Source organism: Oncorhynchus kisutch, linkage group LG27, assembly GCF_002021735.2.
Source record: "Oncorhynchus kisutch isolate 150728-3 linkage group LG27, Okis_V2, whole genome shotgun sequence".
NCBI classification, from domain to species: Eukaryota; Metazoa; Chordata; class Actinopteri; order Salmoniformes; family Salmonidae; genus Oncorhynchus; species Oncorhynchus kisutch.
The window spans coordinates 4,863,580-4,890,685 of NC_034200.2; the positions used below are offsets into that span (position 1 = coordinate 4,863,580).

The 27,106-nt window shown below is 43.8% G+C and overlaps 2 protein-coding genes across 4 annotated transcripts in view; one reads left to right on the forward strand and one right to left on the reverse strand.

Moving 5' to 3' along the window:
- Positions 1–2,949: 2,949 nt before the first annotated feature.
- LOC109872271 (microtubule-associated protein 6 homolog) lies at positions 2,950–10,505 on the forward strand. The gene is made up of 3 exons (XM_020463450.2): positions 2,950–3,824; positions 4,754–5,108; positions 9,768–10,505. The coding sequence occupies exons 1-3, from the start codon at positions 3,295–3,297 to the stop codon at positions 9,843–9,845; spliced, it is 963 nt and encodes a 320-aa protein (XP_020319039.1). The 5' UTR covers positions 2,950–3,294; the 3' UTR covers positions 9,846–10,505.
- A 2,309-nt stretch (positions 10,506–12,814) lies between these two features.
- Positions 12,815–27,106, reverse strand: part of yeats2 (YEATS domain containing 2) — a 77,973-nt gene continuing 63,681 nt past the window's right edge. For 2 of the 3 annotated variants that reach the window (XM_031806733.1, XM_031806732.1), the window contains 8 exons: positions 21,850–22,024; positions 21,417–21,493; positions 20,865–20,944; positions 19,377–19,587; positions 18,268–18,506; positions 16,133–16,207; positions 15,847–15,920; positions 12,815–15,724 (listed from right to left, as the gene is read on the reverse strand). In XM_031806733.1, coding sequence (XP_031662593.1) covers positions 15,616–15,724; positions 15,847–15,920; positions 16,133–16,207; positions 18,268–18,506; positions 19,377–19,587; positions 20,865–20,944; positions 21,417–21,493; positions 21,850–22,024 — 1,040 coding nt within the window. In that variant the 3' untranslated portion in view covers positions 12,815–15,615. The remainder of the gene's footprint in view (positions 15,725–15,846; positions 15,921–16,132; positions 16,208–18,267; positions 18,507–19,376; positions 19,588–20,864; positions 20,945–21,416; positions 21,494–21,849; positions 22,025–27,106) is intronic. The other variant, XM_020462711.2, reaches the window with a different exon arrangement.

Here is a 27,106-nt window from a genome sequence, read left to right on the forward strand (position 1 = left end):
TAAACCTAGTTTCAACTCTAACCCTAACCCAAGCTTCATATCACATCCCGGCTGAACCCTAAACCTAGCTTCAACTCTAACCCTAACTCAAGCTTCATATCACATCCCGGCTGAACCCTAAACCTAGCCTCAACTCTAACCCTAACACAAGCTTCATATCACATCCCGGCTGAACCCTAAACCTAGCCTCAACACGAACCCTAACCCTAGCTTTATGTACACATCCCAGCTGAACCCTAAACCTAGCCTCAACTCTAACCCTAACACAAGCTTCATATCACATCCCGGCTGAACCCTAAACCTAGCCTCAACACGAACCCTAACCCAAGCTTCATATCACATCCCGGCTGAACCCTAAACCTAGCCTCAACACGAACCCTAACCCTAGCTTTATGTACACATCCCGGCTGAACCCTAAACCTAGCCTCAACTCTAACCCTAACCCAAGCTTCATATCACATCCCGGCTGAACCCTAAACCTAGCCTCAACTCTAACCCTAACTCAAGCTTCATATCACATCCCGGCTGAACCCTAAACCTAGCCTCAACACGAACCCTAACACAAGCTTCATATCACATCCCGGCTGAACCCTAAACCTAGCCTCAACACAAACCCTAACCCAAGCTTCATATCACATCCCGGCTGAACCCTAAACCTAGCCTCAACTCTAACCCTAACCCAAGCTTCATATCACCTCCTGGCTGAACCCTCAACTCTTACTGTCTATCTGTGTGTGGATATGTCTGTCTGAGTATTTCATCAACTTACCCATTTCAGCTCTGTCACAAACTTTTTTGCCTTGAATGCAATGTATTGACTTATGCACCATGTCTGTGGAGATGGGAAAGTGGAGAGAGGGGTGGGGGAAAGAGAGAGAGAGAGCAGGGAGAAAGAGAGTTTAGGGTATCATGTATGTGATGCCTTTTTCTATGCGTCCATACAGTGAAGCTAATCTTACCCCATTGAATGCGATGTATTACCTTATCCATCAACCCTGTGACACTAATCTTTCCCATTGACTGCTATGTATTGACATAAGAATCAACCCTGTGACACTCCTCTTTTCCCATTGACTGCAACGTATTCAGAAAAATATCAGCTACTCTGACATTAGACCTTTTTACAAAAACTTGCCAGGATGACGTTGTCAGAATGATAATGGGCTGTATTTTCAGTGTTCATCCCAAAACCCCAATATTTCCCTATTCATTTGTCACATAGGAATGGCTTAATGACCCAGAGGTAACGCATTTCCGGTTTTTAGGACCTCTGTTAAGCTCCCTTCCTCCCATGCCAGCACGCCATCTATAATTGACACAAAAAAAACACATCTCTCCATCTTCAAGTTTATCTAGAGACTTATTTACTGGGTAGTTTCGTTTTATAAGCAATTCAGTCATGATTTTTTTTAAATCTCTGGACAGAATGCTGAGAGGTAGCCTGATCACAAGAAACAAGAATGAATTGGGTTTTCTATAGCTACACTGAACAAAAATATAAACGTGTGATGCTGGTCCCATGTTTCATGGGCTGAAATAAAAGATACCAGAAATGTTCCAAACGCACAAAAATAGTATTTATCAAAAATGTTGTGCACAAATGTGTTTACATCCCTGTTAGTGAGCATTTCTCCTTTGCCAAGATAATCCATCCACCTGACAGGTGTAGCATATCATGAAGCTAATTAAACAGCATGATCATTGAAAAGAAAATAATGGGGAGGCAGGGTAGCCTAGTGGTTAGAGCAGTGGACTAGCAACCGGAAGGTTGCAAGTTCAAATCCCCGAGCTGACAAGGTACAAATCTGTCGTTCTGCCCCTGAACAGGCAGTCAACCCACTGTTCCTAGGCCGCCATTGAAAATAAGAGTTTGTTTGGAACTGACTTGCCTAGTTAAATAAAACAATTACATAGGTGTACCTTGTTTTGAGTAAAATAAAAGGCCACTCTAAACTGTGCAGTTTTGTCACGCAACACAATGCCACAGATTTCTCAAGTTTTGAGGGAGCATCTAATTCGCATGCTGACTGCAGGAATGTCAACCAGAGAACTGCCAGAGACCTGAATGTTAATTTCTCTACCAATGTCGTTTTAGAGAATTTGGCAGTAGGTCCAACCTGCCCCACAGCTTCTTCGTCTGCAGGGTTGTCAGAGGGGGGAGGTAGGGTGCTGAGGAGTATTTCTGTCTTTAAGAAAGCCCTTTTGTGGGGAAAACCGATTTTGAACTGCATTGTTGGTTAAAGGCTAGTAATTAAGCATTTCACGGTAAGGTAAATAAACACCTATTGTATTCGGTGCATGTGACAAATAACATGTGATTTGAAAAATGTATTCGGATTGGTTTGACCTATGCCCTCCCATGCCCACCCATGGCTGCACCGCTGCCCAGTCAATCCATAGATTAGGGCCTAATTAATTTATTTCAATTGACTGATTTCCTTATATGAACTGTAACTCAGCAAAAGCTTTGACATTGTTGCATGTTGCCTTTCTATTTTTGTTTAGTATAATTGGTTAATTGACTGGATCTTCAAGCTTCCCTGGTTTATTACATGAATGCGTTTATCTGGGAAAATATGACAACTACCAGAGTATAGAGTCAACAGTTTATTTACCTGTGGTAACCAGAGGCAACATGAGCAAGAGCCGTCTCATGGCAACCATGTGGAGGGTTTCACACAAGCAGATGACTGCAATTACTCCTTATAAAGCCTTGTCAGAGCCATGATGTGATTCACCTCTCAATTATTATTTTTATACTTCAAGTTTAGACCATATAGCCTCAGCCTAATGTCAGTTTCAGATTTATGTTCAGAGAGCATAGGCTACCATGAGTTTGATTACTTGGCTAATAATGGGTTGTGCATGATGGGCCCATTATGTTTGATGCAGTTTTGGAATGACAGAGAATAACATATTATTGCTGAATTTGTAATGGAATAACTAACTTGACCTGAATAGCAATCGCAAAGCCTTTCTCTCTGTTGGACTTCAGATGAATCATTTGCTATAGATTTCTCTGCATCAACTCGAAGCCTTCAGTACCACGTGAGAAGAATGTGCAATGACAGTTTACGAGCGGCTCCGCTCCCATCTTGGCATTCCAGAGCGGTGGCGTGGAGACAGCACGCTGGCGAAGGTTTGCAGGAATGGGCGCATATACACGGCGGCACTTCTGAATGTAGCTAACGTTTGATAAATATATATATCTTTTTTTTTCAATTTTCCTTATTTTATTTAATTTTTTCCCCCTTTTCTTTGATTAGACCTTTTTTTTTTTCGAACCAAATCGCCATGGCTTGGCCGTGCATAAGCAGAGTGTGCTGTCTGGCTCGGTTCTGGAACCAGTTTGATAAATCCGATCTTTCAGTGCCACTGACCATACAGAACTACTCGGACATCACCGACCAAGAGGTACAATCCGTCACCAGGCAGGTACCGACGGACCGGGTTCTGAGGCACAACTATTCCACCACGGAACATCGCGGATCCCCCCAGACACCGGGAGATGCCCCGGGGACCCAGAGGTCATTGAGGGGCCGGAGGGAGCCCAACTTCAAACCCCAGGAGGACTACCAACAAACCGGTGTGCCTTTCTCCACTGTCACCCAGTACAAGCAGGATTACAAACCCTGGCCTATTCCGAAGAAGGAGAATTTCCCCTGGATTAGCAATGTCGGAAAAGGAGGTGAAGATGGTTCGGATAGCCCCGTGAACAGTAACCCCAATGCGAGCCAGACTAGAGGGGACATGGGGGAGAGAGAGGAGCGGGGCAGACAGAGGTGGGGGGAGCAGGGGACGGTAACCGCCAAAAGCTCTTACAGGTAGGTTCCATCACTCTGACGATGTTCTTTCAGAACCGCTGTGTATCTTTCATTTCAGCACCTGGAGCTCTTCACTCACTAAAAAAAACATTGATAACCCATTGCGCTCAAACATAACGATTCCATTCGTGTGCTTCAAGTTTGCTTTAATTTATTAGCTAATGATGCACGCGCTGAAATTCGTTAAATCATTTGGTTGGATTATGTACAGTGGGGCATTGTCCTGAATCTAATCTGCAGTATGCATAATCATGTAATACCCTTTTCAACGGAAATTGCTATCAGGCTAGGTCTTTGTGTTCCGTGTGTGTGTGTGTATGTTTGCGCGAAAGAAATTGGATACATTACGTGTCATGCTACAGAAATAATCAATATCTTTAATCTGTAAAATTGGCTGTTGCTGAAGTAGAAACACAGCAAAACGCTTTCGATTATTCAGAAACTCACACACTTGTTATACCCTCCCATGTTGGACACACTTTTTTATTTTTTAAATCCATTAAAAAAACAAATTGAAGCTATTCTGCCTGAGATCCTGATGTAATGATAATCCGATGCGGCAGCTAACTTTGAATAATACTGTTTTGTATTTATTTGATGACAGCATGCCACCATCCTCATTCCCTAGATGCACTAAACTGAAAACGTTTGCCCCATTAACAGAACCCACCTGAGCCCCTCTACCCACTCTGCTGTAGCCCCAATCATGTCATTACCATTCAATGATAAACCTGTCATTAGGCCTTACCTTGCTCTCTGATTGGTTCCTTCATCATTTGGTTGGTTCGATTGCTAAATGTTCTATGTTAAATAGCCTACAGTTTAAAGAGCAAAAAGCTAAAGGCCAAATGTTTGCAGTGTTTGTAAAATAAAACTACTTTTGCAGACCGTGAGCGCTCTCTTACCCTTCCATCCTCTCCTCCTCGTAGACAGGAGTACAGGCCGTGGACGGGGGCAAGACCAGCGAAGACCACCAGGAAACAACGCCCCCCTGCCCCGTATGCCAGTCCCGGATCGGGGGTCTCCCACCTCCCTAATGAGACCAGCTACCAAGCCGCCTACAACGGAGGTGGGGAGGCTTTCAGACACACAGAGCTTCACCAGAGGGACCATACTCCCAGCACCTCCACTGCTGACCTGCTGACCCCCACCGTCCCCCAAAACACCGTAACCCCACTCCAGCCCTACTCCATAGCCACTACCACCCCTATCACCACCACCGCCAGCCTCCAGCAGAGCAGCCTGCCAGAGAGACCTGACCTCAGTATAGGAACCATGGGAGAGGTTAGAGGACTCCTGTTTTTGTGTTTCACAGTGTGTTTCAGGGTGTTTCAGGCCGAATCCTTGATGTGAGCAAAGTGGTAGTGTCTCGTCCTACAGAAGTCATTGTATACATCTCTGATGATTTCCTATTCCATAGATAGTACTATTTCTGGCTAAAGGTAAAGGCACGTGAAAGACATACTGGATGGGGAATATAGGGTAAAGATGGTTTGGGATATAGCTATTGTTCCAGCTAGGTACCAGGTGTTCCCAGTGGAGTGGAGGCATCTCTAAGAGCAGCCCATTATTAGCCTGAAAAGGTCATCCTGACACGTTTTTGCAGAAAGGTAAAATGTCACAGTAGCTAATGTTTTTCTCAATACATTGCAGTCAAGGGGAGTAAATTAGGTGATGCAGCATCCCGTGCTGTCCTAAATCTGCTCAAAGTGACCCAGCTGTTTCGGATGATTATGTAACACCAGAACATGGCCAGGCTTATGACATTGACCTGGTTAGAACAGGCGTTATATGAGGAGAAAAGAAAGTCAATCATATTCAGACATCTGGTCAATTGGATATGGAGACTCAATCACTGAGATGGTGTGTCAAAGTGGGTTCAGGTGTGGAGAGAGGGAGGGAGTGGGGGGGACGGACAGAGATTGAAATGCATATAGACAAGAGAGAGAAAGAGCAGTACTATAATTCTTCTCCTGTTTTGATCCTAGCGTGACAGGGAGTGGAACTCTTTGGGGAATCTCCAGGGGTTTAGTGGCACCCCCCCGCCCACGCTCCTCTGTGCCATCTGCCAGCGGAGAGTAGGGGAGAACGGGCCGGGCTGGACTTACTCGGCTTTTCCGCTTTCACTCGTTGTCATCTATGCCAGAGAGATTAGAGAAAGAAGAAACTCCTGCACACTGCTTGCTAGGAATGTTTCAGTTGTCAATTTAATAACAAGTTGAAATAAACATATTTTTGGCCAATCACATGGGAGAACATGTTTTAGTGTATAGTCTTTCTGTTGTAGCAGTAGCGTAGCCAGACAAAACAGCTAACTTCCTGCAATTCTACACATCTTGCCATGGGGCAAAGAGAAACATTTGCAGTTTTATAGCTAATCTCATGCTGTTCTCCACATTTTGCCATGTGGGTGAGAGAAATTGTTGCTGTTTTAAGCTAATTTCCTGCAATTTGACATATTTTGCTATAGGGGAGAGAGGAAAATGTGCAGTTTTATAGATAATCTCATGCTATGTTACACATTTTGCGATGAGGCTGAGAGAACATTTTGCATTTTTAATACTAATTAAAGCAAAAAAGTCTAGGTGTGTTGACTGTGATAAAGGTAGTGGATTGTGAGCTGTTTTATTCACTAAATGAACAAATGAAGTGGGCAGTGGCATGGTGCATATAGCTGTACAAGCACAGTGACATATGCCTCAATGCACTTGTGGGGGGTGTGGCTTTCAGTTAGTTATTGTTGGCCACCCATCCCATGAGACTGAATGTCATTCCAGTACGCCGCTTGCTATTCATTCTATCTGATGCCGTTTGCACGTTTAGGGAAAAAGACAAATAATGTCCCGTTTGGAACACTGACAAGTAGAGAGCATAAAAATAAAAGAACACTTGTTTTTCTGTTCAATCTGATTGGGTGGACCTGTGTTGTAGAAGGCCAGTCCAACAGTGTTTGACAGGCCACAGGATTTAATATGAGACATGTCATCTCTAGGTCATAGTCTATTAATAACCATGGCCCAGAAAACAGGGTGAGATGTGTGTGTGTTCAGGGTCCATGCAGGGAAAGGTACAACACCACAGTAGGCTACGATGTAAGAGCTGTTGTACAAATTGGGTGCAGAGGATTTAACCCCATCTCCTGCCCAGAAAAGTAGACATCAGATACCAACTACAGGCTATTGTCATCATATTGGACACCCCCTCTGTACACCCCCTAACCCATCAATCAACTTCTACTTCAGTAATACCTCCCCTCTAACCCCAAACAACGACCTAGTGCTCCATCCTTTTTATCGGTCACCGAGCAATCTGCCAACACGACGCAAAAGCCATTGGATCTATATTAAATATTCCGGTCCCAGTCCCCACACACTGCCAAGTCATTATTGACACCCCAACCCACTAAGCCATCTGACCACACACACACACAGACCTCGGGGTATTGTCCATCGACATGATGGGTCAATGGAAACATTTTTCATTGACTCGTCAAGGTCATGGATAGACAAAAGCACAGCTGTGTAACGTTTCCCCGGGGATGCGGGCAACACTAGAGCATAGTGCACAGAGCCATGCATACAGGTAGTGAGCGGTTAGTACCATTACAGTGTGTGCTGATAAACCTCTGAGAAGTTGATCCGCTTTCATAGCATTCACCCACCCATCAAGGGAATTAATACTGTCGTCCTCATTATGCTTCTGGAACCAAAATCAATAAACTTGATTATGAGAGGGAGTGATTAAAAATGTATATATATATTTTTCAAATTAGCAGTACCCTTACAGTTAAGAAAGAGGCTACAAGCCATGTATTTCTGAAACACATGCAAGCTTTCTGAGTGCTCCATGAATGTTTCTGGTAAACACCTAGACCTAAAATTCTGTTCCCATCAATGCGTCTACTGAGAGTGTTTTCTCCCATGAGACATTAAGAATCTTGTTTTTAGCACTGATGGAGAACATTGCCTCAGCTTTTAAATGTGACATAAAGAGTTTTTTCCCACTTTGTACCGAAACAGATAAACAGGGGAGAAATGGGGATGTGGTTTACAATGGGCTGCATAAAGAGAGGATCAAACTGTGAAGACACAAAGCATCCTGCAAATCACCTCCCTTTGCACCCCTTTCCTCACTCTCATCATCTCTCCTTTCGCCCTCCCTCCCTCCAGACCCGCTCCTCTTTTTTCTCTCTCTTTCCTGTTCCCCTGTTCGGTTGAATTGGAACTTTTCCCTTTTCCCACGATGTGTCTGACAACAGCCACTGTCATGAGCCAAACCAGCAGGGTTATATCAAGGGAGGGAGGGAGAGCGAGGGATGGAAAGGGTGAGAGGAAGAGAGAGTGATAAAGTGAGCAATAAGGGATTATTTGCCATTTTGCCAGTGTGATGCGATGCAGTGGCTTGCAGTCATTTCAGCGTGAATCTCATTTAGGAGAGAGGCAGACCTGGCTGCTATACTGAGTGGAAAAGAGTGTGTGTGGGAGGAGGTGAACATACACACAGATACACAAACACATATGCAAACAGACTGAAGCACACACTTCGAAGCTGAAGTTTGACAAATTTCACGTACAGACACAGCCTCACATCCAGCAAATACAGTAGTAGTCATATCCTATTTGTCATTGGCTGAAGAGACTGCTACTGAGAACACAGACTACGACTCTGCCAAACAAACCTTCCGTTTGGCCATTGTACCACTACCAATCAGCTACATTGGAACAGGCAGATCCATATCTAATCATCATATCAAGCCTGGAACACGCTACTTGATGGATGCAGCATGCATACTTCATTTCAGGGTTGAGTGAAGTTCCATTCATGTAGGTTCCGGCTGGATGTTCTTTCAGAAAATAGCATCAGTAGCATTTCCTGTGATTAATTATGTCTACCAGTCCACTGACAGGAGGGCTGATGCACTATGACTGCACAACCAAACAAGTCACCTCTCATATTATCGTACCATCAGTGCCCAGTTTATTTGGTACACCCATCTAGTACCGGCCAGATCCCCCTTTGCCTCCAGAACAGCCTGAATTGTTCGGGGGGGGTGAATTTCACAAGGTGTGGCGTTCAAAAATTGCTCAGTTGGTATTAAGGGACTTAATGTGTGCTAGGAAAACATTCCGCACACTATTAAACCACCGCCACCAGCCTGTACCGTTGACACCAGGCAGGGTGGGTCCATGGAGTCATGCTGTTTACGGCAAATCCTGACTCTGCCATCAGCATGACGCAACAGGAACCGGGATTCGTTGGACCAGGCATTGTTTTTTCCACTCCTCAATTGTCCAGTGTTGGGGACCGCGTGCCCACTGGAGCCGCTTCTTCTTGATTTTGGCTGATATGAGTGGAACCCAGTGTGGTCGTCTGCTGCAATAGCCCATCCATGACAAGAACCAAAGAGTTGTGCGTTCCGAGATGCCGTTCTGCACACCACTGTTGTAATGCGTCATTATTTGTCTGTTGGTGGCCCGCCTGTTAGCTTGCAGGTTTCTTGACATTCTCCTTCAACCTCTCCCATCAATGAGCTGGTTTCGTCCACAGGACTGCCGCTGACTGGATGTGTTTTGTTGGTCGCCCCGTTCTCTGTAAACCCTAGACACTGTTGTGCAGGAAAAGCCCAGGAGGCCGGCCGTTTCTGAGATACTGGAACCGGCGCGCCAGTCACCGACGATCATACCACGCTCAAAGTCGCTTAAGTAATTTGTTTGGCCTATTCTAATGTTCAATCGAACAGTAACTGAATGCCTCTATGCCTGCTTTATATAGCAAGCCATGGCCACATGACTCACTGTATGAGCGAACCATTTTCGTGAACAGGGTGGTGTACCTAATAAACTGGCCTCTGAGTGTATATCACATATCCTATCTGAACAGCACAAGACCTGCATTGCTTGTGATCATCTTTGAATAACCCATGTGTTGTTTGTCTTTTTGCAGGAGCAGTTGGTTAGGACTAAGCTCTCTCCCAACCCCTCTGCGGTTTTTCAAAGCGGATCCAGAATCTTCAACATATGACAGACTCTCCAAATCCTTCTACTGGTTACGGGGAGTCCAAAGAACCAATTAGGGAATGTTCTCTGTCCATTCCACACTATAACAAAATCTATGCAAAGGAATGTACATCTTTTTAATGTAACCAGAAAGGAAAAGTTAGCTTACCGTCCAGTATAGTAAATCAGAGATGAGAGTGAATGAGAAACTAGATGTCATAAAACAAGATAAATCATTTTACAATTCTGTTCTATTGCTATGAAAATGTAATTTGCATGAAACCAACTACTTTGAAATCTTTTTTGCCGTTAGACACTCCAAGAGAACACGGCTGCTCTGTAATGTGTGTTTGTGTGTACTGTATGTACAGGTATGTGTAATGCACCTGTTGACTTGGAATGATTTAAGTTAATACATCATTTTTGTACATACTGTTGGATCTATTGAAATGACAAGAAATGTATGCTCACACTACACTTTGTCCAGAAAGGGTGTTGATTTTTGTTAACGGAAACAAAAAACAAAAATTATTTCATTTCTATTCAATTACTGGTAGGTAACTATTGAGAAAATAGTTGTTTCTGGTGTATACGTTCATTTTGTAAATCTGCTTCAGAAAATAAAAGTGAAATATGATATAATGTACAGTATATTACAATAAAAGAATATTAGGTTCTTACCTTCTGTTTGTCCAATTGATGTGGATGTTTCTGCTACACCCATCTTATATCTACAGTATCTATATGGTGAACTGTTTTATTTGATCAGGAGCCGTATTCATAAAGCATCTCAGAGTAGGAGTGCTGATCTGGGATCCCCCATATAATCTCACTCATCATGATCTCAAAGCAGATCAGCACTCCTACTCTGGAGATGCCTTATGAATACAAACCAGATTCATTCTTAAGATAGTGAACCAATATCCAACAGGGTGAACATGAGGGGGTTAGACACATTATCCAACAGGGTGAACATGAGGGGGTTAGACACATTATCCAACAGGGTGAACATGAGGGGGTTAGACACATTATCCAACAGGGTGAACATGAGGGGGTTAGACACATTATCCAACAGGGTGAACATGAGGGGGTTAGACACATTATCCAACAGGGTGAACATGAGGGGGTTAGACACATTATCCAACAGGGTGAACATGAGGGGGTTAGACACATTATCCAACAGGGTGAACATGAGGGGGTTAGATTGTGCGCCACCCTATGGGACTCCCATCAAGGCCGGTTGTGATACAGCCCAGGATTGAACCAGGGTATGTAGTGACACCTCGAGCACTGCCTTAGACTGCTGCGCCCCTCGGGAGCCCTCGAGTGGCACACCATGTTTTCTTTGTTCCCCTTTTATGTAACATCTTACAACAGTGGAGGAGCACCATGAGGTGTGTGTGGTTTTGCATGCACAAGCAGTTCATGACAAAATCTATGCTCACAGCAACTAAATCGGAAGCAATAATGACTAATTTCCCTGGTCCATCAACATGATCCACAGAATGAAACAACACAACACATAATACTACAGTACATTGTATGACTGAATTCGGTACCTGTTTTTTCAATCTATTCGTTTAACGGAGCCTGTTGGAAATTATACACAAGGTCCACAGGATCAGATGCATAACCCCTTTTTCAGATCAGTCCCTTTATCCCAGCCCTAACCTTACAGTAACCAAACCTTACAGTAACCAAATTTTACAGAAACCAAACCCAATCTATTCTAATCTAGCCTAGGTGGTCAGAGCGTTGGGCCAATAACCGAAAGGTTACTAGATCGAATCCCCGAGCTGACAAGGTAAAAAGCGGTCATTCTGCCCCTGAACAAGGTAGTTAACCCACTGTTCCTAGGCCTTCGTTGTGGATAAGAATATGTTCTTTAACTGACTTGCCTAGTTAAATATATAATCTAACCTGATCTAAGAGTAATGAGCAAAACACTATTGGAACAAATGCTGCGATGCTGAACATGACCATATTATGTCACACAGCTCTGATACCATCACAGAATATGATAACAAGGAGCATCTGTTGACAAACATGGCTCTCTCTGATGTTTGCATGTCGGGTCATTCTGGCTAGTACATGGAAACCTAGCTGTCTCTATCCCTGCCTAGGTATCTAAAAAAATACTGGCTCTGATGTGTCCAAAGGTGGGCTCTGTCAGTGACCTGTGCCTTTGTGTTTCTGGCTTCTAGAATAGTAAGTGATATTTGAGGGTCAAAGAAGGCCACTACTTAAAGAGTTTAATCCCTCAATGAACCAGATCCTTTCGTGTATAAAAAAAGGGAGCGAGGCATGGGAGTTGAGCCACACTGAGAATGTAAAGTACTGCCATCTGATTCTACCATCCCACCAAAGCCTCCTCAGTCCAGCACCCTGTAATCTCTCAAAATCTACTGCAGCCCTATCACACAGGCTGTGCTAAAAGGAGAGAGGGAGAGGTGGAGAAAATGTGGCCCAGTTGGTAGACCATGGCACTTGCAGCGCCAAGGGCTATGAGTTTGATTCCAACTGGGGCCAACCGTATGATATCATATGCATGCATAGCTGGATGGAACTTTGGATTAAAGCATCCGCTAAATATGATTATTATTAGAAAATGAATGGAACGGGCTGTTACTGCAATTTCAGCTAAAAATGTCAATGCATTTCAGCTGCTTCAAAAACATTGCTCTGCTATTACCATTTATACTGTCGGAATGTTGGCTCAACGAAGCAATTCTGTTTACTCTGGCCTGTTTCAAGGGCGGCAATGGTCGGACGAGTGTCCTGCTCTACTTCCAGAGGAAGCGGGTGAGATGTAGCAAGTAGGCAAGTTTACATTTGAGTAATATGAGTAGCCGACTGTATTTTTTTGAAAAGTGTGAAGAAGCTCTCAGAGAAAGAGAGATAGAGGGAGGAAGAGGGAGTGAGGGAATCGGGAAAGGGCATCCTGGGGCGGAGGGGGGATAACAAGACGCTAAGTCACTTCAAAAACAACCACAGTTTTATAAACAAGTTTTCCATTTTAATACAAGAATATTGATCATATTTTTGGTGTGCACTGGAAAATGAAAATATAATGGTCAATTGATATTATTTCTACAATACATAAAGTTTGGTCAAACGGGCAAGGTGACCACTCAGTTTAGAGTGAGCACACCACACACTTACCAGATTCATACTGAAACATAACACCTATCATCTTCACTCCTACACAAGCTAAATGTCCACCAACAACCATGTACACACAACATCCAAAATGCATCATATTCAAAGATATTTTCATTAATTCACCTTAACTTTCTCTCACTCTCGTATACAGGTACACAGTACACCCATATTCACACCACATTTACCCCAACACACACACACTAACACAAAAAACATAAATAATGCACACAAACACATTCTAACACACCATAGTAATGACTTTGCTGGTAGCGGGGCTTGATATGAAGTGAACAAACAAAAACTGGAGTCAGTCATACACACAATGTACACAAATACACAGTCATAGTGGTAGGGACATACATACTGTATCGAAAACATAACATTACAAATGCACTTTACCAACAACTGACGGTCAACCCTACTCCAGAGGGGAGTGGACCAAGTAAAAAACACAACGTTAACCTTGGACTCACACAGATGTGGCCCCTCCATCCCTACTGTCCAACACTTCAAGTTATAGCACTCCTTCATTGACATATCCATCTAGCCTGGTCCCAGATCTGTATGTGCATGTTCAGCTCAACTTCTCTGGCTATTGTTGTCATTGCATACATGCTTAGTCGGCTGAAACACACACAGATCTGTGATCAGGCTGATATGTGACACTTGAGAACAGTCTAGACACAAACACAACAGTCAGGATTGGGCCCTGTTCCAGTTCAACTCAGTCAATTCAGGACAAATCCCTCATGGAAAAGAATTGAACCAATTGCATTCTGATTTCTAAATCTTGAATTGTCTGAATGAAAAGAACACTGTTTCCCAGAAGAGTACAATGGTATTAAGACTGTTAATTCTTCAAGTTTTACTGGTGACACTTCTATGCGGCATTTGCACCCCGACCATTTGATCTCAACGGAGTTTCATGAGGATATGCATTTACATCTTCTTGAGTTATAAGGGTACAATTTCAAAGGAACCTACACTGTTGCTTTGAATTAGGCCAGCGAGCAAATTCTCGAGCAGATGGCGTTAACAAACTAGCACAGCCTACATGTTTTTAGTTTCAATCAAAGCACATATTTGGCCTAGTGGCGTGCATTGTTGTGGCCATTTGAGAGAAAAATTCAACCATTTGATTCACACATAATCCTGTTACAAGGTGAGAGAGAGGACACCAGACACACTGTCCCATAGACATCTATTTTGAAGCATTCGACAATGTTTAAGACCCACAATGTTCAATAAAAGGTTTATCTCACATTGTGTGGTGCTTTAAAGGGACCAGACTGAGCCCAGCTGTGATTAAGTCAGTGGATACAGTACATTAGTCTGACTGTCCGGTAAACCAGTTATACAAACAGATTATGAAAGAAACGGTTAAGCCAGGTATGTTATGATTGATCCCCGGGGTCGCATTCAGTAGGGCACAGCGTTATATAAATACTGTTTATTGAGTAGAACAGATATACTGATCTGTCGTCATATAGAGTAAAGCAACGGTATACCAACGGGGACCCCATTTTCTATCACTAAAATGTCAGGGGAGTGGGGACCCCATAACAATATAAAGCTAATTCAGAGTCCACAGACGCAGAGACGCGATAGTCCTGCGGCCCACTGTGCCGCATCTGGATCTACGACCACCATCCGCAGGGGATGCACAGCCTGACTGCGCACCTCCCCCAAATTCCCGACCAACATGGCTCCCGCTATTCATTTGAACGTGGCGACGGTTGGAGAAATAGCCTGAGCAGCGCTGATAATTGGAAAACGATGAAAGCCAACGGTCCAGTATTCTAGAACTATTGGAGGAAATGTACACGTTTTGGACTCTGCTAAGGGTTTAGAGATCATGTCATATCTTAATGTTCAGAAGGTTGTGGAGTCCTGAATTCCACCCAGGTGTTTGGTGTTGTCTGTGTTCTTGATTCTACTTTATGATACTGAGATATGAAAAGTAGCTGACTAATGGTTTAAAATGTCGGTTGGTGAGATGGTCTTCCAGGGAAGGTCGGAGCATTCCTGCAGCGCTCGGACTGTTTCTCTGTTGTGTTCTTCTGCAGGCCCGACAGTTCAGTTTAACCCCAGAGGCAGGTCCATATGCTCGTTCTGCAGCTCTTACTGCCCGTCTCTCAGCTAGTGAGACTGATGTGAGTAGCCAGTAGTGATGGGGGAAATATCGACACAGTTACATATTGGGACATTATTTCTGATGATATATCGTATCGTTTTGACAATTAGCTGTCTGTAACCTGCACCAAAACTCTTAGCATTTTTCCTTCAGAGTTTGTTCTTCATTTTCTTTTTAAATAGGGAGCCAATTTGTTTTCATCACTTTTATTTCCATGCTAAAAACTCGTTCTCATGGCTCTCTCCTGTCCCTCGGCAGCAGACATATGGTGAGCAATATGTTTGGAACATCAAATCGCAATGAAATCACAGTATTGAATTGCAATACATATAGAATTGTGAGAATCGCAATACATATCGTATCGGCGCGTAAGTATCATGATAAATATTGTATCGTGAGGTCCCTGGTAATTCCCAGCCCTAGTAGCTAGTGTGCATGTATCTCTCTCAGTCTGAGTGGCCGTTGTTCTTAGTTAGGTTGTGTATAAGGTTGTGTGTAATCAGTCCTCCTTGGTCATGTAGCCCATGTGCGTGTTGGTGAGGAAGTCACATGTGGGGATGCTGCTGGACGCCTGGTGAATGTTTATGGCTGTGATCTCTCTGGGAGCCCTGAGGACACATCAGGAAGATATTCATTGACCTAATAGTGTATTTAATAGGGACAAATATAATACATTCTCAGTGGTTAGTATACCAGCTCAGTGTGCAATGGGAAAATGAGGTTGTCTCACCTGTTCTGGTGGGATTTTACGTGGGCTCCAGCCAGAGCTTCTCTCAGGATGTCACTAGCAAACTGTTCTGTCGCCTACAGAAGACAGAAACACTTATCATAACCTACAATCTACACAACATCACAGAACATCTTATATCAGAACAAGAACAAAGACTGGTGCACAGAGGGACATAGGAAAAATGTATTGTCAATCTCGTGAATGATGCCTATCTTTAGGTGAGGCCGGCTTTCATTCTCATTGTTCATTATGCTCTCTTGTGTTTGAGGCATCCGGAGTAACTAACCTTGAGAATCATGGCCTCGATCACTGGAGCAAAAACATTCTTCTCCACCTCCACCTGCTGAAAGGCCACGCCAATCTGAGAGAGATGGAGAAAGGAGAGGGTTAGGGGAGAAGGGAGAGCGAAGGAGTGAGACTTAAGTTAGGAGATGCTGTGTCTTGTTACCAGAAGATACTTTACACAGTTGTGCTGATGCTATGAGTGTATATTTTTACACTCTTTTTCCAGGCTTATCCTCATCCCACAATCCTCTAGCATCTTAATACAGCGCTGCGAAAGCTGCCGATTTTTAGGTGCTTATCAACTTTCATAGCCAACCTCTAGTCTGCAAAGGACAATTGTCCACTGAGGATTGTATTTCACTGCAAAGTGCACATACTTGGTTTCCTCCCAGGTCTAAATCGGTATACTTATATGGCAAGAAGAAAAGCCAGCACACACTGTGGCCATGGAGGATCAAAGTTGTGCAATCCTAAGTAAGGGTCAACTTCGACCAACGCCCTTATTTGTCGGTGCTGACCAGATACAGTGCCTTGCAAAAGTATTCACCCCCCTTGGCAATTTTCCTATTTTGTTGCCTTTTACAACCTGGAATGAAAATAGATTTTTTGGGGGGGTTGTATCATTTGATTTACAAAACATGCCTACCACTTTGAAGATGCAAAATATTTTTTATTGCTCTACAAAAAAACGGAAAACTTGAGCGTGCATAACTACTCACCCCCCCCAAAGTCAATACTTTGTAGTGCCACCTTTTGCAGCAATTACAGCTGCAAGTCTCTTGGGATATGTCTCTATAAGTTTGGTACATCGCGCCACTGGGATTTTTGCCCATTCTTTAAGGCAAAACTGCTCCAGCTCCTTCAAGTTGGATGGCTTCCTGCTGGTGTACATGCAATCTTTAAGTCATACCACAGATTCTAAATTGGATTGAGGTCTGGGCTTTCACATATGTAAACTAGGTCATTCCAAGACATTTAAATGTTTCCCTTTAAACCACTCGAGTGTTGTTTTAGCAGTATGCTTAGGGTCATTGTCCTACTGGAATGTGAACCTCTGTCCAAGTCTCAAATCTCTGGAAGACTGAAACAGGTTTCAGTCAGGAATTTCCCTGTATTTAGCACCATCCATCATTCCTTCTGACCAGTTTCCCAGTCCCTCCCAATGAAAAACATCCCCACAGCATGCTTCCACCACCATGCTTCAATGTGGGGATGGCGTTCTCAGGGTGATGAGAGGTGTTGGGTTTGCGCCAGACATAGCGTTTTCCTTGATGGCTAAAAAGCTCCATTTTAGTCTCATCTGACCCAGAGTACCTTCTTGCATATGTTTGGGGACTCTCCCACATGCCTTTTGGCAAACACGTTTGCCTATTTTTTTCTCTAAGCAATGCCACTTCAGTAAAGCCCAGCTCTGTGGAGTGTACGGCTTAAAGTGGTCCTATAGACAGATACTCCAATCTCCGCTGTGGAGCTTTGCAGCTCCTTCAGGGTAGTCCTTGGTCTCTTTGCTGCCTCTCTGATTAATGCCCTCCTTGCCTGGTCCGTCAGTTTTGGTTGGGGGCCTCTCTTGGCAGGTTTGTTGTGGTGCCATATTCTTTCCATTTTTAATAATGGATTTAATGGTGCTCTGTGGGATGTTCAAAGTTTCTGATATTTTTCTATAACCCAACCCTGATCTGTAGTTCTCCACAACTTTGTCCCTGACCTGTTTGGAGAGCTCATTGATCTTCATGGTGCCACTTGCTTGGTGGTGCCCCTTGATTTGTGGTGTTGCAGACTCTGGGGCCTTTCAGAACAGGTGTATATATACTGAGATCATGTGACAGATCATGTGACACTTAGATTGCACACATGTGGACTTTATCTAATTAATTATATGACTTCTGAAGGTAATTGGTTGTACCAGATCTTATTTAGGGGCTTCATAGCAAAGGGGGTGAATACATATGCACGCACCAGTTTTTTTTTTTAAAGAAGTTATTTTTTTCAATTTACTTCACAAATTTGGACAATTTTGTGTATGTCCATTACATGAAATCCAAATAAAAATCTATTTAAATTGCAGGTTGTAATGCAACAATATAGGAAAAACGCCAAGGGAGGTGAATACTTATGCAAGGCAATGTAGCTCCTCACCTGTTGGGCTGTTTCGCTGACAAACTGGGCCGAGGGGCATGGGGCCAGGAAGTACTTGGGCTCGGGGTCCGTTTCCTGTTCCTCTTCTTTGACCTTTAACTTCTGAGAGGGCGGGGTCACACTGATGATGTCTAGGACTTCATCATCATCATCATCCTCTGGCTCAGTCTTCAGCAGGGTCTGCAGCTGCTCCAACCGCTGGACCAACTCCTCACAGCTACCCAGGGTAGAGGGGCACTCTAGACAATGATGTATACACACAAGTTAACACACACACAAAGGTAGAGGTTCCAAAAACCGAGAATGTTCTCAATCTATTTTCTCTATCCGTACACCCTCTGGACGGCACAGATACACAATCCATGTCTCAATTGTTGTCTCTCAGATAAAAAAATGTATTCTCCCTCCCTTCATCCACACTGATTGAATAAGGGATCATAGCTTTCACCTGGTCAGTCATTTTGTACACAGTGTATATTGCTCTGTACTCCATAGAAGGAGTTGAAGGACAGAGGTTGAATCAAGATAAATGGACAATTTAGAGAAATGTAAATAAACAACTTTGGTGTACCGTAAATAAAAACTTCCTTGCTCTTTATATGAATTACATCTTGAAAATAACCGTCCGAAAATAGGCTAACAGGTGAGAGCTTTAAACAGGTGAGAGCTTTAAACAGGTGTGAAGGCTGAGCACATCTGTTCCTAACTTTGTATTTAGACATGCAGAGAAAGACAGTGAGAGTGAGTGAGGTAGAGAGAGTGTATGAAAGAGAGAGAGCCAAAGAGTGTGTGCATTTGGGCCATAGCAATCAGAGCAAAGAACAGAGCTTGGCTGTTCGGGCTCTCAGCCTGGTGTGTGACTCTTCAGGCTAGAGGCCTCCTTTTTCCTCCACGCAGGAACAGGAACAATAGGCAGAATTAATTAGGACTGCCTGTGAATACCAGGCAGGCCTGCATACTAGCACTAATAACACAGTACATTGAAAAAGGTTACAAAATGCCACATAATAGAGTTAGAGGCATGCTCTCTCTCTGTCTCTGTCTCTGTCTCTGTCTCTCTCTCTCACACACACAACAGCCCTCTTCACCTTCCCCCACCCACACTCTACCTGGTTCGTTGTCTATCTGTGTGAGGATGTCCTCTATGGTTCCTTCGTCAGGCCTGCTGCTGCGTAGGGGCTCGGGGTCCGGGGGTGTGTAGCCTCTCTGTCGGCACCACTGGACCACCTCTCTGGTCTTAGGGGGGGTGAGGGCCTGCAGACGGGGGCAGCGCTCCAATACATCCTGGACCACACGCTTCACTGCTACCGCACGCTGGAGCTACAATGAGACAACCATATCAACTTTATTTCAAGTGCACTCAAATCAACACACAGGTACTTGCCAAAATAATGGAAAAACTTGTGTAAATGAGGGATACAAAAAGTTTGAAAGTTTCCAAACAGATGTGGTTCCTGGGTTAATTATGCAATTGACATCCCATCATGCTTAGGGTCATGTATAAAAATGCTGAGCAAGTCAATAGATATTAACCCAATTGAACACTTATGGGAGATTCTGGAGCGGTACCTGAGAGAGTTTTCCATCAAATAAAACACCAAATAATGGAATTTCGAGGAAGAATGGTGTCACATCACTCCAGTAGAGTTCCAGATACTTGTAGAACCTATGCCAAGATGCATTGAAGCTGTTCTGGTTTGTGGTGGCCCAACGTCCTATTAAGACACTTTATGATGGTGTTTCCTTTATTTTGGCAGTTACGTGTATATACATAGTAAATACAAAACAGTCAACACACTTTGCACATTATAATGGACATAGCTCTGTTTGCTTTTTTCTTTCCTAATGTCTTTATTAATGACAATCACAATGTAAAACATGGGTCAGAAGACAATACAGTACAATACAATTAATAGACGAATGACAGCTCTGATTCCTCACAATTCTCAGAAATCTCCCTTTATTCTCTTTCAGCACCTGGCACTCAAATATTATTTAGCATATTAATCACATGGAGTCTGTTGATATGGACTAAACAGAGGATTTTAACAAATTGGATTTTAGCTAGATAGCACAGAGCCAGCCCTCTCCAGGGTGTCTTCGGGCATTACTCCCTCTGAACCTCCTTTATGAGTTCATAGGAAATATGAGTTACCATAACAGAGTCAGTAGTAAGCCTCGGGTGGACCATTAACCTCATAATCATCATACTATTTTCCTGGGTAGAATAAGTCTGGGCTCTGGGGCAGGCAGCATAGAACACTGCTGTCTGAGAGACTGACTGTCAGATAGAGAGAAGAAAACCAGTCTAGACTGTCTCCATAGATAATGGGTTTACAGGGGCTCTAGGCAGCATCTGGGGTAAACGTGTGTGTGTATTTTGTAGAGATGAAAGAGGAGGATGATGACGGGGCAAAAATAGAGAGAGAGAAGAATCCGACTGGACAGGGAGACATGAGGTTAGCAGAAAATATGCAGAGTCAAAGTCACGTGTAAACACACGCATAAACAACACTAATGAACACTGACATGTTTACACATGTTGTACAGCCAGACTAACAAACACACAGCCAACAACACAAACAAACAATCTTTACCTCTGCTGCCCTGCGTTTCCCAATGTTCCAGGAGTAATACTGCTCAGTAGACACTGCACAGAACGGATGGGAGTCCTCGGCTGAACAATACAACACAATATTAACCAGACAACACACAGCATACACTATCTACATAATAATAATACTAAGGAGATTGGATTTATATAGCGCAATTCTACCAACTAAGGCACTCAAAGCACTTTACATCGTAAGGGGGAAACTCACCTCATCCACCACCAATGTGTGGCAACCACTCGGGTGATGCACCGATGACCATTATGTGCCCGAACGCTCACCACACATTAGATAGCATGGTGGAGAGGTGAGGAGTGATACGCCAATTAAGAATGAGAAATGGGAGCAGGTTGGGACTTTTAACACCCCTAGTCTTGCGATAAGTGGCATGGGATTTGTAATGACCACAGAGTCAGGACACCGGTTTAACATCCCATCCGTCTCACTCGAGCTTTATTTACATGCCACCTGGTCTAAGAAGAATGGATGTAAAGAGAATCAGGAGTGAGAACAAAGAAAATGAGGAAGGGAGCTTACTCTTCTCTGGTACGATGAGGGGGGATTTCTTCACCACGGCAGTGAGCAGCTGCATGAGGGTTTCTATGTGTTCCGTGCTGAGGAGCCAGGAGAGGCACAAACACATTACCACACGCAAGACACCAACAGACTCTCAAGCAAACCCATAGGTCTGGGTGTAGTGCCCAAACCATCCACATCCAATAGCCCACTTTGCTTCTGTGGTGTAGAACAATGCTAGTGCTGCTATGCTAACAGTTTGGTGCTTCGTTGTTCGCCAATAGCCCGTCCTTTTCATAGCATATACTGTTTTGTCTGAGATATATCTAAGTAGTCCTTACTTGTTAGCCAACGGCCAACGCCATTTATAGTGTTACTGATGTGGAATTAGCTTAGTTCAGGTTCTCCTGGGACCCCTTTGAAATAACTCATATTGCACCCGAGTTGTCCTTACTTGATGACCTCGACGTGCTGGTGTGAGCTGGTGTCGGCCCCCTGCTCCAGTTTGACCGAGGCGAAGGCAGTGGGAGGAGCAGCTACATGGGTGGAGAAGGCAACAGGGGCTGTTACAGGGGGCGACGGGGCAGGTGTAGCAGAGACGGGTGTACAGACTCCTGGCTCTGTCTTCACTGTAGAGGAGACGGGAGATACAGAGAACGTGATGGGGCTCAAAATACAAACAAGACTAAATGCAACCTTTACAAGGACCGGGGTATGAGGAAGAAGGGGGAGAGAGTGGAAGTGTAAAAAGTGGGGGAATTGTTAAGTGGTAGAAACGTGAGGTGAAAAGGAGAGATGGAGAGCTGAATGTGTGGAGGAAAGAGAAGGGAAGGCTAAGGGGCGACCGGGCTCTTCCCAGCCGAAACCGCTTGTAACAGCTTGTGTGTATATCATTTTTTATTTATTTCTATTTAACCTTTATTTAACCATTTATGACAACATTTTGTGACGTTTTTGTTCGTTTTGGACTTTGGCAAGGGTTCTTCGGCAAGCCGAAGTCTACGACCCCTCGTTGCCGATTGGTCAACAGTAGGGATTAGTCAATGAAGTAAAAGGAAGGGAGGGAGAGACATAGCTGCATGTGAGCTATCGCATTTTTCAACATGTTTTTTTTATACAAAAAGATAGATTTGGAGTTAGATAAACTTGGATTTTTCGGCGGGGACATACAAGATGCTACCCTCCACAGCATGACCTTCACTCCAGATCAAAACTCCAAACCTACAACCTAATTTTGGACAAAATTACCTGGAAGGATTACTACTACCAAAGATTCATTTTTCCAAGCTATACAGAGGGTTCTCTGGCAAACGAACAGCAGAGACCAGAGGACACCATCCAACCTGGAACTGAGAAAGACCAGGTATGACTTCAAGTAGAACTGAGGTGTGAAGTGAGAGGTGTTGAAGCCTTTGAGCCCAACAAATGGCAGGAGTCTCACAGGCTACCCCACCCAAATCCAGAGACCTTTGAAAAATGTTCAGTGACCATCCACTGGCATTTTCTACAATAAATCTGCCTCCGGAAATAAAAGATTATCCGAAGTGGGTGTGACACCTATTACTGTTGCCTGCTGCTTGGATTCCACCTGGTGATCTGTTCACTGTCTGCCCTGGTTGTCTCCTCCTGTTTGGTACAGGTACCCCCACTGCACTCCCCCCTCTCTGTTCACCGTCTGCCCTGGCATGTCTCCACCTGTCTGGTACAGGTACCCCCACCACACTCCCCCCTCTCTCCCGAGCTTTCGCTCACCTCAAGCACACAGGCACTGCTGTGGCGAGTGACTATAAACTTACAATGGATGTCCCCAAGTCGTTATATATATTTTTTCTCGTGCATTTTGCTAGTTGCCCCATGACTCCTGCATGCTTTGTTGACTATGAACTTTCATGTTCACCCAACCGTGGGAAAGACTGTGTTTGTTTCCACACCTGGGACTCTGACTCTCTATTGGTTACACAGACTTTTGGCCTCCCATCCCATTCTAACCACCTCTCGCTGGCTTTGTATTCATGTTACCTGATGAAATTGCAGTTCAATATGATCTTGTTGCCATCTAATGCACATTCAAATGTCATAAACCAACACTGCAGAGCTCTCCCTGTCCTCTGCCGTGCCTTGATTGTTAATGATATCCTGAAATGTGAATGTACACCCTGGCCCATCTACTGTTGCCAGCCCCAATTTGGACATGCTTAAACCACCTGACAAAGTCCTAAAGCAATGGGACTCCCTAAATCTTTCTCAGATTATTACCAATCCCACGAGGTATGACTCCAAACACCCAGAAAAGGCTACTCTCCTCAATGTTATCCTCACAAATAATCTTGATAGGTATCGGTCTGGTGTTTTCTGTAATGACTTCAGAAATCACTGCTTTACAGCCTCTGTTCTTAATGGCTGCTCAGTGAAATTACCTGTCCTGATTTGTCATAGACGCTTGCTAAATGTTTTTAATGATCAAGCCTTCCTTCATGACCTGGCCTCTGTAACTTGGTATAGAATCAGCTTGATCCCCTCTGTCGAAGACGCTTGGACCTTATTTTTTTCATATTTTCAGTGGTATTGTTAACAAACATGTCCCCACAAAGAAAATTAAAAACAGGTTCAAGCCCTGGTTCGACCGTTTTTTTGCAGAGTTACACCACCTCAAGAATCGCATTTGGCGAAAGGCTCGCATACAGCTGAGTCTTGTTCAGGCAAATGAGAAATAAGTGCACTCAGGCTATCCGGAAGGCCAAAGTTAGTTACTTTAAGGAGCAGTTCTCTCTCTGTGGGTCTAACCCCATGGGGTTCTGGAAAATGGTTAAAGACCTGGAGAATAAACCCTCCTCCTCACAGCTGCCCATGTCCCTTTAAATTGATGATGTGGTTGTTACCGACAAGAAGCACATGGCTGAGCTCTTTAATCACCACTTCATTAAGTCAGGATTTCTATTTGACTCAGCCATGCCTCCTTGCCCATCCAACATTTCCTCATCTACAACCCCTTCTAATGCGACTATCCCCAATGCTTCTCCTTCTTTTCCCCTGCCCCGCTACAAAGTTTCTCCCTGCAGGCGGTCACTGAGTCTGAGGTGCTAAAGGAGCTCCTTAAACTTGACCCCCAAAAAACATCTGGGTCAGATGGTTTAGAGTCCCTTTCTTCTTTAAAGTTACTGCCCCTGACATCACCAAGCCTCTCTCTGACCTTTTAAACCTGTCTCTCCTCTCTGTGTAGGTTCCCATTGCTTGGAAGGCAGCCACTGTTCGTCCTTTATTTAAAGGGGGAGATCAAGCTGATCCTTACTGTTATAGGTCTTCTATTTTGCCCCGTTTATCAAAAGTGCTGGAAAAACTTGTCAATAATCAAATGACTGGCTTTCTTGATGTCTATAGTATTCTCTCTGGTATGCAATCTGGTTTCTGCTCAGTTTACGGATGTGTCACTGCAACCTTAAAGGTTCTCAATGATGTCACTATTGCCCTTGATTCTAAGCAATGTTGTGCTGCTACTTTTATTGAATTGGCCAAACTTTTGATACGGAAGACCACTCCATTCTTGTGGGACGAGTATTGGTGTCTCAGGGGTCTTTGGCCTGGTTTGCTAACTACCTCTCCCTCAAAGAGTGCAGTGTATAATGTCAGAACATCTGCAGTCTCAGCCAATGCCTGTCACCAAGGGTGTACCCCAAGGCTCGATCCTAGGCCCCACGCTCTTCTCAATTTACATCAACAACATAGCTCAGGCAGTAGGATGTGCTCTCATCCATTTATATGCAGATTATACAGTCTTATACTCAGCTGGCCCCTCCCTGGATTTTGTGTTAAACGCTCTACAACAAAGCCTTCTTAGAGTCCAACAAGCTTTCTCTACTCTTAATCTTGTTCTGAACACCTCCAAAACAAAGGGCATGTGGTTTGGTAAGAAGAATGCCCCTCTCCGGTGTGATCACTACCTCTGAGGGTTTAGAGCTTGAGGTAGTCACCTCATACAAGTACTTGGGAGTATGGCTAGACAGTACACTGTCCTTCTCTCAGCACATATCAAAGCTTCAGGCTAAGTTAAACATAGACTTGGTTCCCTATATCGTAATCACTCCTCTTTCACCCCAGCTGCCAAACTAACCTTGATTCAGAAGATTACGGAGACGTAAGTTATAGATCGGCAGGTAAGGGTGCTCTCGAGCGGCTAGATGTTCTTTACCATTCGGCCATCAGATTTGCCACCAATGCTCCTTATAGGAGACATCACTGCACTCTATACTAGAGGTCGACCGATTAATCGGAATGGCTGATTAATTAGGGCCGATGTCAAGTTTTCATAACATTCGGAAATCTGTATTTTTGGGCGCCGATTTGCCCATTAAAAAATATATATATATATTTTTGTACCTTTATTTAACTAGGCAAGTCAGTTAAGAACACATTCTTATTTTCAATGATGGCCTAGGAACGGTGGATTAACTGCCTTGTTCAGGGGCAGAACGACAGATTTTCACCTTGTCAGCTCGGGGGATCCAATCTTGCAACCTTACAGTTAACTAGTCCAACGCAATAATGACCTGCCTCTCTCTCGTTGCTCTCCACAAGGAGACTGCCTGTTATGCAAATGCAGTAAGCCAAGTTAAGTTGCTAGCTAGCATTAAACTTATCTTATAAAAAACTATTAATCATAATCACTAGTTAACTACACATGGTTGATGATATTACTAGATATTATCTAGCGTGTCCTGCAATTGCATATAATCTGACCGAGCATACAAGCATACAAGTATCTAAGTATCTGACTGAGCGGTGGTAGGCAGAAGCAGGCGCGTAAACATTCATTCAAACAGCACTTTAGTGCGTTTTGCCAGCAGCTCTTCGTTGTGCGTCAAGCATTGCGCTGTTTATGACTTCAAGCCTATCAACTCCCGAGATGAGGCTAATGTAACAAGGAACAGCAAGGAACTGAAACGTTAGCTTTCTTACATAGCACATATTGCACTTTTACTTTCTTCTCCAACACTTTGTTTTTGCTTTTTTAAACCAAATTGAACGTTGCGTTATTTACTTGAGGCTAAATTGATATTATTGATGTATTATATTAAGTTAAAATAAGTGTTCATTCAGTATTGTTGTAATTGTCATTATTACAAATAAATAAATAAAACATTGGCCGATTAATCGGTACCGGCTGTTTTGGTCCTCCAATAATCGGTTTAAAAATCATAATCGGTCGACCTCTACTCTATACTGGTCATCTCTGTATACCAGTCGCAAGATCCACTTGTTGATGCTTATTATAAAACTCTCTTAGGCCTCACTCCCGCTATCTGAGATATCTACTGCAGCCCTCATCCTCAACATACAACACCCATTCTGCCAGTCACATTCTGTTAAAGGTCCCCAAAGCACACACATCCCTGGATCGCTCCTCTTTTCAGTTCGCTGCAGCTAGCGACTGGAACGAGCTGCAACAAACACTCAAACTGGACAGTTTAATCTCAATCTCTTCATTCAAAGACTCAATCATGGACACTTACTGACAGTTGTGGCTGCTTTGTGTGATGTATTGTTGTCTCTTACCTTCTTGCCCTTTGTGCTGTTGTCTGTGCCCAATAATGTTTGTACCACGTTTTGTGTTGCTACCATGTCGTGCTGCTGCCATGTTGTGGTCATGTGTTGCTACCATGCTGTGTTGTCATGTGTTGCTACCATGCTGTGTTGTCATGTGTTGCTGCCTTGCT